The 12,025-nt window shown below is 44.6% G+C and overlaps 1 protein-coding gene across 7 annotated transcripts in view; it reads right to left on the bottom strand.

The window, feature by feature from the left end:
- Positions 1-12,025, bottom strand: part of LOC137532040 (Fc receptor-like protein 5) — a 353,036-nt gene that overhangs the window by 35,885 nt on the left and 305,126 nt on the right. For 5 of the 7 annotated variants that reach the window (XM_068252142.1, XM_068252143.1, XM_068252146.1 and 2 more), the window contains one exon: positions 5,265-5,543. The exons of the other annotated variants lie outside the window; for them this stretch is intronic. In XM_068252142.1, coding sequence (XP_068108243.1) covers positions 5,265-5,543 — 279 coding nt within the window. The remainder of the gene's footprint in view (positions 1-5,264; positions 5,544-12,025) is intronic. 7 annotated transcript variants of the gene reach the window in all.

Below are 12,025 nucleotides of genomic sequence, written 5' to 3'. Positions count from 1 at the left end.
CTGGCTTTTCACCAGCGTGGTGCAATGGTTATCACGCCTAAAGTCTCTAACTGGGTTAGCACCGCTTTGTGAATCAAGCCCAACGTGTGCACTGTAAATGTCGCACAGACTTTGCATTGCTGTGCGTTACTCTGCAATAAAATATTTTATAACGTGCAACTTTAACGTCGTACTGTGAAAGAGGCCTTAAAGATCTCTCCTTAACTTATGCTGGATACACACAATGGCCTCAATTCTGGTAGCTATGTGAGGTCAATATTTTTTTGTAGGTAAAATACCTCATGAGGCGTTTACCTCTTTATATAGCAATTCTGAAAGATTTTTCTCCATTTCCGAACATGAGGTAAAACATGAGGTAAATGCATAAAGTGAGGTAAAACATGAGGTATTCCAGTGGTAAGCATGCAGTAAATAAATAACAGTAGCCTTTAATTGTCTTCCATAAGTTAGGATTTGGATTTGTCTTCTATAAGTTTGGAATATTTTTTTTTTTTTTTTTTTAGGGAGGAAGGTGTATTTGATTATGTAGCAACCTATGAAAAGTATAATTATAGGCATCCCTTATTAAAAAAAATAAAAAATAAAAATCAGTAAATATTTGGAGTTTTATTTCCACGGTTCTTTTCTATTACACAGCCTGAATAGGAACGACACTAAAACAGCAATAGGAACTCCACTAAAAACTGCAAAATGCATGCAAATTGACTTTACCTCCAGGTACAGGCAGGTCTTAAACTGATCGGTAAATTATGTGCTAACATGCCCCCTAATTTTCATGAGAATAGCTATTTTTGGTAAATTACCTCATCATTTACCTCATGAGGTAAAACATGACTAAAACCTACCAGAATTGCTAAATGTCATTACCTCATGAGGTAAATTACCTCACATGAGGTAATTTGTTTGATAACCCTACCAGAATTGAGGCCAATGTGATTTCTCACTCGATCGACTGGTCGATGGATTATTTCTGATGTGTGCGTGTGCATGTATCGATTGAGACCCGATTGAAAATGTCAGAAATAATCCCATCGATTGAGTGGAAAATCGCATTGTGTGTACCCAGCATAAAAGACAGAAGAGTTAACTTAAGGTTTGCCTGACATAAAATGTTTCTTGAATACTGCATGCCTTATCACCATGGTGATAATTCTAGAAAAAGCTCAGAAACGTTATTAAAAACAGGACATGAGCTTTGGAAATGAGTACCCAATATTTACCATTTTCTGTGGCGCTGGATATTTGTTTTTTTTTTCTGCAACAGGGAGGGGTTAAGGTTAGGCATCCATGGGGGTGGTTAAAGTTAGAAGGGGGGAGGGTTTAAGGTTAGGCAGTGGTGGGAGTGGTGTTAGGCATTGGTAGGGAGGGCAGTTAGGGTTAGGTATCAGCAGGAGGGGTAGATAGGGTTAAGCATCAGAGGGGGGATGTCTAGGGTTAAAGAGAAACCGTGACCAAAAGCATAAAGCATTTACTGCATGCGGTAATGCTGAAAACAGCTGACTTTACAGAGCACTTAGCAAAATGTCAATTCATAAAAGCTGTTACCGCATGAAAAGCTCAAATTACCAAGCAGTGAGGTAAGTGACCGCCTTGAGCGGTTATTACCTCAACACGTCAGTAAATGTCAATTCATAAAGCTTAGAGCAGGCGGTATTGGGACGCACGCAGAATACCGGCGCCGCCTGCTTTGAAGAGGCGATAAGGGTGCTTATAACAGCTAAGTTAATGGAGACAGATCTCCCAGGCAGCAGTGGTGAGAGCAGAACAAAAAAGGATTTCCAGAATACCCCAGGCTGTGTTTTTAACCTCTTGGGCACCTGTTTTCATATGTTTTTTTTTCACATCAGAAAGCCTGCATGTGTAACATTTCTTGAAGTTATTCTAAGCAGTGGCACTTAAATAGATTGTTTAGAAAGACTAATAGACAGATTCAGCGCAGATTCAGGGCAAACAGAGGCAGTTTTAAGAAAAATGCACATCTAAAGGGAAGTTGGGTCTGCCTCTTTTATTGTAACGCTGTCTCTGCAGGAGAAAATGTATCAACTCAGGTAGCTTCTCATGTTACCGCCAGCCTTAGTTCGGGAAAATACCGAACTTCTATCGCAACTGTAAACATTTTTATGAATTACCACACAGAAATCTAAAATGCCAAATGCGGTATTTCCTGCCCAGATTTTTTTTTACCGAACATAGTTTTATGAATGATGCCCATTGTGTTGAAACCTCTCCCACAGTGTGATGTCAGGACCAAGGTCCTGACATCTCACTGTGGGAGTCTTGTTGCATTGTGAGAAATAACAGCCGTTTACAGCTGTTTCCAACTGCCAAAAAAGCAAGCAGCATCTCCTTCCACTGACATCACCTGCCAGCAGTAAAAATGGCACCATGTGATAAATGTCAGAATGTAAATCAGGGAGAAGAAATATTTTACAATGGACAAACACTGACTTAATCATTTATACATAATTATTGTAAAAATTAGGCACTTTTGTTCATTACGTTACTTTCACTGATCCTTTTTAAGCATCATCAGGGGAGTAGTAAAGGTTAGGCATTAGAGGTGCGGTGGCTGGTGACACGGACGGTTGCGTGGCTGCAGACCGCGTCCGTGAACCGCCCGTGGAAAAATGCGATCGCAATCGATTTTCTGCACCGATTGCGATTAAGATAGAATCTGAATTGGCTGTCTGTGGCTATCTGCAGTCAAGCTTGGGATCTCTCCTCCTCTCAGCAGAGAAATAGTTCAGTAACCTAATGCTGAATACACACGTTGAGATTTCCAGTTTGATTCCTGGGATCGAACGGATCAAATCGATTATTTCCAACATGCTCGATTCGGATTTCGATCGTTTCTGCCGTCGATTTGGCATACTTAAAGTGAACCGTAAGCCAGAAAAAAAAATGAGTTTTACTCACCTGGGGTTTCTACCAGCCCCCTGCAGCAGTCCTGTGCCCTCACAGCCACTCACTAATCCTCTGGTCCCCCGCTGCCAGCTAGTTTCGTTTTTGCCAGCAGGCCCATCAGGACTGGCCACGCGTAGCTTTTTCCGCATTCCCGACTGTAATTAGTGCTATTGCGGGCCGCAACGCGTACAAAAATACGCATTGCCGCATATCTATGCGTTCGTAATGCGGCAACGCAATTGCGCTAATTGCAGTCGGGAATGCGGAAAAAGCTACGCATGGCCAGTCCTGACGGGCCTGTCGGCAAAAACAAAACTAGCTGGCAGCGGGGGACCAGAGGATTAGTGAGTGGCTGCGAGGGCACAGGACTGCTGCAGGGGGCTGGTAGAAACCCCAGGTGAGTAAAACTCATTTTTTTTCTGGCTTAAGTGTCTCTTTAACATGCAAATCGACGGCAGAAACGATCGAAATCCGAATCGAGCATGTTGGAAATAATCGATTCGATCCGTTCGATCCCGGGAATTGAACGGGAAATCTCAACGTGTGTATTCAGCATAAGGTACAGGATGCCTGTGATTTGTAATTAGCATATGACTGGAATCTGGGCCTTAACAGAGGTGTCAATTGCTCAGCCATATGGCTGCCTGAAAGGAAGCCAGCAAGCTAGCTCCCCAGGTGGCCTGGACGAGCTAGGCAGTGCGGCATCGCTAGGGGCAGATTCAGATGCATGTGTTATATGATTTTTTGCATATTTACAGAATACCGTAAATAGGATAGTTATGAGAGTGGTATCATTGGATTTGTAGAGTCGTGCTGAATCTCTTGATACCAGTCTAGAGGGGCCAGGGGCCCCTACAACCAAGTTATTAAACTTCTCAAGAACTGGACCCTCGACCCTAATCAAGTCTGATGTCATAGGAATTGTCATCATCTGATGAATGTTAATCTGTTATCAGCGCCAATGTGGCATTTATCGGTTTTGAATTACAGTGTTTTATAGGTTTAAACCTAAATCTCTCTCAGAGGGAATGAACTTTGATTGGTTTGTAGTTCAGAGGGGGCAGACATTGCCACACCTCCAAACCAGCTTAATCAAAAGCACATTGCTAGCAGGCGGGCTTTAGTCCTCCAAATCCCATCGTCACGAGAGCCTACTGCTAGCCAGAGGACCATGTGGTTAGCGGCCATCTTTACTCTGGAACTGAAACAAAGGAATTTTACAAGTTTTCCCAGAAAGGACATATTTCCACGAACTTTAAGTATCCGTTTTTCTTCCCTTTTATTTTTTATACTGTGCTATTAATGTTTCTATAATTGTTGATTTTAACGATTTTCTGTATATATTAATTATTTATATTGCGTTTTAATAAATGACGCTAAACGTCCTTTATTTATCCAGCTACCCTGCTATTCAGCCGCACAAACTGAACCTGGTCTTTGAAGAGTTGCTACTATTGTTGCTAGCTAGACAGAATAGAGTGTGTTTAACCGTTTTTATGTGCAGGTCTAGACTCAGCTAGTCAGTGGGCTCCTCTGTTCCATGGTAACAGAGGTGGTGGCAGTTATACCCTGAAATAGTGTGTAATTTGTAATTACCGTAACTCACAGGCTCCCTTCTAGTCGGTCTGCTGCCAAAAATTCCAGCAGTTTCTGTGCACCGATTGCGACCATAGCTTGCATGGTCTGTGTGCTGAAACCGAATGGAAGGCATTTTGCGGTCCGTTCACTAGGGGCCCTGTGACAGCTGGGGTTAAGCATCAGCAGGGGGAGAGTGGTTAAGGTTGGGCATAGAGAATAGGGTTAGGTTTAGCTGTAGTAAAATATCAGTATAATTTACCCATATTTTACTACCGTAACTTGCACTTCATAATATTAATATACCGGTAAATTTACAGATATTCTACTAGCCGATGTTTTCGGTGCCCAAATTTCCAGGCGCCCTTTTTGCATGTACATTACATGTTTTTTGTTCCTCTTTTTCTTGTATGACCTGTCTGTCCCTCCTATTCATAATGGTCTGTTGCCCTAATTATTGTCCAGGTGCTTTATAAATACTACGCCTCTGATGAAGCAGGGCTAGTCCCTGCAAAACAGCTGTCAGACTTGTCCTCCCCCCCCCCACTGCTGTAAGCTTTTTTGTGTCAACCCAGTCACAATAAAGGGTATTTTAGCAGCTGTGCCCATCTCCTTCTTCTCTGCTGATTGAAATTGTGGACTACCATTGGAGCACGCTGCAGATAAGCCCAGTGTAGCAGTATCCACTCCTGCTGCATTTTGTGCAAGTGCTTTCTGCTCTCCATATTTGCTTTATAAATACAATTAACAAAAATAATAGAAAGATTAGTTTTGTACTTTCTCACCTATTACATTGATTGTTATGTTTTTGCTTGTGATAGAAGAAAAGTCATTGGTGGCCTTACACTGGTAGCTCCCAGAATGATGTGGCTGAATGGAGTTCATGAGCAGCAATTTTCCTCCATCTTTGACATCATATAGAATGTGGTCAATCTCCTTGTTGTTATGGAACCATGTGATTGAGACAGCGGTGCCTTGCGTAGAGCACTGGAGTGACATGCTGTCCCCAGCCAACATCTCGTGCTCCCCTTTGTAGATTCTAATGTTTATAGCTGATAGCGGCACTGTTGGAATAGAACGCCATGTGAAAAAAAACACAAAAATCTACTTCTGATTTTGACAGAAAAACACATTTTTTTTTCTTTTTAATATTTCAATGAATGCGGTAAAGAGTATAACAATCAATTATTCCACATATACAATAAAAATAAGATTACCAACATCATCATTTTGTTAACAAAACAAACCACACATGATATACGTCCAATGAGTATAGATCTGCCAGATTGTGGCATTCTTCCAGGTAAATAAATCAGCAATCTATGATTCCATATTGTAATGATCAGCTCTGCTGTCTGCACAGGCAGGCAGCTTTTTGACCATTTTTCAGGTCTGTATGATGCAGGTCCCTGGAAAGGAGACCTGTTTTCACTCTACAAGTTTCAGACTTTCTGTTCTGGTGAGGGATTTGCATTCACTTATCTGGTTATGGATAGCTCTGCCTCTCTTGAAGGTTTGCAGTATAAATGCCATTTCCTCCCAGAATTTCCTGCTGGCCATAAACGTTTGGTTCTGCTGGACTTACCTTGAGTTTCAGCCCCTCTGCTAATTGTTTGCTAAATATGGTCTTAGAGTAGTTTTTCCTTGGGAGTGCACTTAGCATTCCTTCTAGTGCAGTCAGTGTGAAGAAGCGCGGAAGAGCCGCCGCCATGAGTCAGCGGCAGGCGGCTCTTTCCGCGCATAGTGTGGTTGCACACGGAGAGGCAGCCGCCTCCTCTCAGTGTGAGGCGGCTGTCTCTGTGCAGGGTTCAGCGGAGCGCGGAGAGACCGCCGCGTTGGACGCGGCGGTTAGCACGCATGTCCCCGCTGCAAAGACTCCGCAGAGCGGGGCTGCTGTGGCTGGGACTCGTAGTCCCTCTAGCATTAGAGTGACGCGCGCGCGCGCACTCAGGCAGGAATTATATGGCAGGCAGAAGTGAGTCAGCTGACCACGCTGGTCAGCTGACTCTGGCTCCACTCCTCGTTGGTCCAGCACTTAGGTTGGTGCTGGAGAGAGGCCTGTGTATATATACTGCTGGCTGGTCATTTCTCTGATGTCTGGCGTTGCGATCACATACGTGGGAGCACTCAGACCCCTAGTCAGATCCGCAAGTGTGCCGGGACCAGCTGGAGCTGTAATCCTACACTTAGCTAGTTTCTGTTGATAGCTAAAGTACTAGTTTGATTGTGATTATCTGTTATGACCTGTTGCCTGCCTGACTATCCTCCTGAACTCTGATCTTGTACCTCGATATTTCCGATACTCTGTTGCCGAACCCTGGCTCATCCTTAGACTCTGCTTCTGCCTCCTGATCTTGTACCTCGATATATCTGATACCCTGTTGCCGAACCCTGCCTGTACCTCGACTCCGCCTTTGCCTCCTGATACTGTACTTTATCTGTCCGTGTGTGTACGACCTGGCTTGTCCGACCTCGAGAACCGACCTTACTGTTAGAGGCGGTTCCCCGTTCTGTTAGTGACACTTCCTTCAGAGTGTTACTTTCAGACAATCCTTCCTACTCTCAGCCTGACTCCTCCCGTCTTGGAGAGTCCAGGTCTTCGGAAGGAATCCGTGTAGTACTCCTTACTGCGCTGAGGCTTAGTCCTCAAAGTGTTACTGTTACACCAAACACTACACTCTACTCAGGTGAACAGAGGTTAGCTAGTATATCGGATTATCGGTGATACTGCAGATCACTTATAATCTGGTATACATCTGTATTCCCAGTGATTCTGCAGATCACCGGTAATCAGATCCTCTCTGTGCTTCACCGATCGTTACAGTCAGGTTGTTTATTATCTGTATTGCCTAGTTTTGTCTTGTCTTATCTGTTGCAATTTCTCCAACGGTGGCTGATAGTGAATCGCTCTGTCTGTTTGGATTGCATTCGCCCTAGCGGTAGAGGCGGTGGATCCTTCTGTACTCTGGGAGTGTAAGCCAGAGCAGTGGTTGCTACTGGTTGCTCCATGTGTCTGTCGGTTTGGATCGCATTCGCCCTAGCGGTAGAGGTGGTGGATCCTTAGGTACTCTGTTTTGTAGTGTAAGCCAGAGCAGCGGTTGCTCCATCTGTCTGTCTGTTCGGATCGCATTCGCCCTAGTGGTAGAGGAGGTGGATCCTTCTGACCTATGTTCCTGGAGTGTGGGCCAGAGCCTTTGTCTGGTGTGAACGCTTGCTGTTGTCTGGTGTTAGGCAACCGATTAGCAAAGCGTTCTCGCCATCTGTTTGTCTTTTTGTTCTGTATTCAATAGTTAGTTAGGGTTGGTACGCTTTGTCGCTGTTGCGCTTAACGCGCGGTGACCGTGCCTTGAACGCGCTTTGTCGCTATTACGCTTAACGTGTGGTGACTGCGTTTAGCTAGTCCTGTCAGTTCCTTCGTGTTGGATTGCAGTTTGCTAATTGGTTCTGTCTTTATTCATTCTATGATCTGTCTTTACTCAGTCTTGTATCTCTGTTAGCAATCGCCATTCTTGCGATTGCTTTCTCACTTTGGTCTTCGCTTGTTGTATGTCAATCGTCGCCGGGTGGTGACTAGATTGGTGGACATACATACATTCTGCCTCTGTGCTCACTCTCTCTCGAGTGGCTATCTTTCCCTGTATTGCTTCACTCCGTGCAATGTCCATCTGACATCTGTGGTTGTGCAGAGACAGTGTTCCTCTGTACTTCACAGTTCCTTTTGAAATTTCTCTCTACAGGTGCATTTGCACCAAAGCTGGGTTCCCTTATCCAAGCGCTTGTGGAGGGTTTCCGCAGTGTCAACGTACATGTTGTGCGATGACCACGGAGATAATTCTACAACCGTTACACGTATTCAAAGAAGATCAAATCCATCAAAGTTTGATAGTTGCAAAAAGTTGGATATATTATCAGTACCAATAGTATGTAAACCTAAAACAGTTTCATAATATTAACCCTTACAGTGCCCTCATTTACCTCATCTCACCCCATTTCATATGTCTCTCCCTGCTCCCTCGCCTCCCTTCCAAACATGTGTAATCTTTGCCAAGTGGGGGAGGGGGGGGGGTGAGGTGAAGAATCACCTTAGAAAAAAAAAACAGAGAACACAGGAGACCAATAGCCCAATAAAGTGACTTTTAGTCACTTTCTGTTTCCCTGTAGTCCTTGATATAGTTACGGTAAACATTGCCTATCAACTGCGTGGCTTCTTAGTCCTCCTTACAGTCGCCAGCAGCACTGAGACAGGTTGACACTTATCCATCTCCATCTGCTGTGGATTCCTTCCAAAGAGATCAACGGTCACGTCTAGCTACACCACACGTCCCTTCCTCCATCCTGGACTCCTCAGTGAGTTCTGGTTCCCACTGCTGACTGAAGAGCCCAGTCCCACTCCCCAGCTGTCATCTAAAAGGGACACAAGCTGACGCAGGCTGATCCTTACCGAAAGCCACTACTTTCCAGGTGAGACCTGTCCTGGATAGGACAGTGTGATTGCAACTTACTGCCAGTCTCAGAGCGCTCTTTTTGTTTGTTTGTTTTTAGCCATGTTCATTGAACTACAGAGCTGCATATGAGCAGGATTGCATGATCGCACCAAAAGGGGATACTCCAAAACCCCATTCTATTGCTCACAATAAGTAAAAATGGCTCGAACCTCCGTTTTGCGTTGCCGCAATAGGCAATGAGCAGGCGAACTTTCAAAACTACAAACACTAATTCTGGCCACAAAAGTGATGGGAAAGATGTTTCAAGGGGTCTAACACCTGTAGGGGGCATGGCAGAGTGGGATACATGCCAAAAGTCCCGGGGAAAATTATGGATTTGATGCAGAGCAGGGTTTTAAGGGCAGAAATCACATTGCATTCCTAAATTGGAGGCATAAAGTGCTTTAAAACATCTTGCATGTGTATACATCAATCAGGTAGTGTAATTAGTGTACTGCTTCACACTGACAGACCAAACTCACTGTGTAACGCACTGCAAACAGCTGTTTGTGTAGTAATGGCCTTGCTGGACTGGTGCGCACCATGGCCAGAGTGCAGGCGATGGTGGATTCAAGCCCATATGGTCGGGCTGAGCTAGCTTAATGACAGAACAACAGTGACTGTCCAGCTGATCGAATTTCGTCTGTCCACAATGAAGCAATGACCTTATTATCTTGGGTCAGGTGTTGCTTTGCTTTTGTGTGCTGCTTTTCTTCAGTTTGTCATCCCATTGCAGTTTGTGCTTTGTAATCATGTGCCTTCGAAAGACAGTTGTCCCTACGCGGGTCTTGGTCTTTCCACGGCTCAATTTTCGGTGGCAGAGAGTACAGATGGCATCGCTATCATCAGAGGTAGACATACAAAAATTTTCCACACTGCGAAGCCCTGGGATGATGGCACTTTGGTGGCTGCCGACTGAGTGTTAAGTGGGGTACCAGAATCAGAGCAGGAGGAGGAAGATATGTCACGGTTTCATGCAGAAGCTGAGGAAGATGAGGTGTTCTGTGTTAAATAGTCAACTGCGTCCTGACAATCTTGGGGGTTGATGGCACGTGCCTTCTGAACACTGCTCTTTGGTCCAGGGCCACACAAAATCATGACAGCACGACCTCAAACAGACCTTGTCAGTAGCAAAATTACCTCGGCAGCTGAGAGCAGCGCGTCCGCCGCTCTCGCGTCTGACATCACGGCGGATGCCGCCGCCGTCTCCTCGGCATTGCTTCCCACCAGGTCAGGTCTCTCCAGGGCGCATCACAGCAGAAGGGCGCGCGCGCACACACACAGAGGCAGGACCTTTATATGCGCTGAGGAGAAAGGTCAGCTGACCAGCTGGTCAGCTGACACCTGGGGACTGACCTCTGCCATCTGATTGGCTGAGAGGTGTGGGCGGATCGGCAGGGATTACCTGTGCATTTAAGTCCCGGGTTGTCAGTAGTACGTTGTCTGCTGTTGCTGATACTTTGCGGTTAAGCTCTCAGACCTTAGATAGTTCCGGTGTGCTTTGATCCGGGAGGAAACCGGGTGTTACGATTCATATTGTATCATCTCCTGCCTGCTGGTGGTGGTATTGAGTTGGACTGCCCTGGACTTCCACTATCCACCAGCAGGTGGTTTATCATCACATTTAAGGACTTGCAGTTCTTTGTATGGCCTGCAGAGGCCTCTAATGTGTCTCTGAGCAATTACCACCAGATGCTTCCTATTACATGGACTATATAAGTCTGCCTCTTCCTGCAAGTCATTGCCAGAACTTCCTTTCTACAGGTCTGAGTCTCTGGTCACCTCTGTTGTTTGATACCTGGTTTCCTGTACCTGCTCTGTGATCTGATTACCTGCTGCTGAACCTCTGCTAGTCCTGACTCTGCTTCTGTCTATTCTTTTGTACCTTGCTTGTATCTGATTACCCGTTGCTGACTCTGTTATTCTGTTTTGACCTGTCTTTGCCTGCTCCCTTTGATACCGCGTTATTGTATATATATTTGCTTGTACATATATATCTCCTGCATGCCGTTTGTAGTTAGATAGATAGTCAGGGTTTTGGTTTATGTGTGCACACTGTTTTGTTTGGTTTGCGGGAGATTCACTGTATATATTGTTTGCATATGGTTGTATGTTATTTGCATGATTTGGTTCTTAATAAATCATTATTTTTGCACCTTAATTCCTGGTTCCAGTGTCTGTATGCTGCAAACTGTGGTCAAACCCTGTTTCTCCGTTCAGGCCCCTGACAGTAAGTTCTGGCCATATATACACTGACCACTGCAGCTATACTGCACACTGATACCTGGCTGTTCTGTCCAAAAATGGATCTACAACAAATTGATTATTATGCATTGCTTGCTGATGAGGATGAAGCTGAGTGTCGTGCAGATTTTGCTGATTTCTCTAAAGCTGAATTGCAGCAGTTGATTAGCCAGACATATAGTTATGTCAAATTAGGAATAATTCGTACAGAAGATATTGAAAATTTAGCCAGGATCTGGAATGATCTTGCATACCCCAAAATGACAAATATTTGCATGCAACCTGATTCTGACCAAGGTGTAGTCAGTGATTATGATCCACCGTTTGACAATTATGCCATAGAAGCTCTGATTAACTTGTTTGAGGATGACAGGGAATATTTTCTTGATCATTACTCAAACAAAGGTAAACAGAGCGTGCAGGCTTGCATAGATTCCCTCCAGTCCCTGATCACTCAGGGAATATGCAAGTATGGGAAAGCCTCCCTTCTGTTAAATGCTTGGCAGAAGATTATTTCTGCAGGTTCCACAACCCTTACCTCACCTGTTGTGAATCCAGTTCAGGTTGATTTTACCTCAGAACAAGTGAACATGTATTCCAATTATTTAAAGAGAGACAAAAATGCCTTTTTTGAATTCTATAAAAGACAAAGCTTTGAGTTTGTAAGGGGGTGTAAATGTGCAGTCGAGAATCTGTTGTCTGACAGAAAATGTAAGCCTGAGTCAGCCCATGCTTTGATCAATGCATATTCAGAAATCTTGTCATTATGCACACCTCCTGTTAACCCTCTGAATGCCACTCACTCCCAGTCCACTGCA

The sequence above is a fragment of the Hyperolius riggenbachi genome, chromosome 9, assembly GCF_040937935.1.
Source record: "Hyperolius riggenbachi isolate aHypRig1 chromosome 9, aHypRig1.pri, whole genome shotgun sequence".
Lineage (NCBI taxonomy): Eukaryota > Metazoa > Chordata > Amphibia > Anura > Hyperoliidae > Hyperolius > Hyperolius riggenbachi.
Note: the sequence above shows the minus strand (reverse complement) of the source record. Positions and strands in the feature narration are given on the sequence as shown.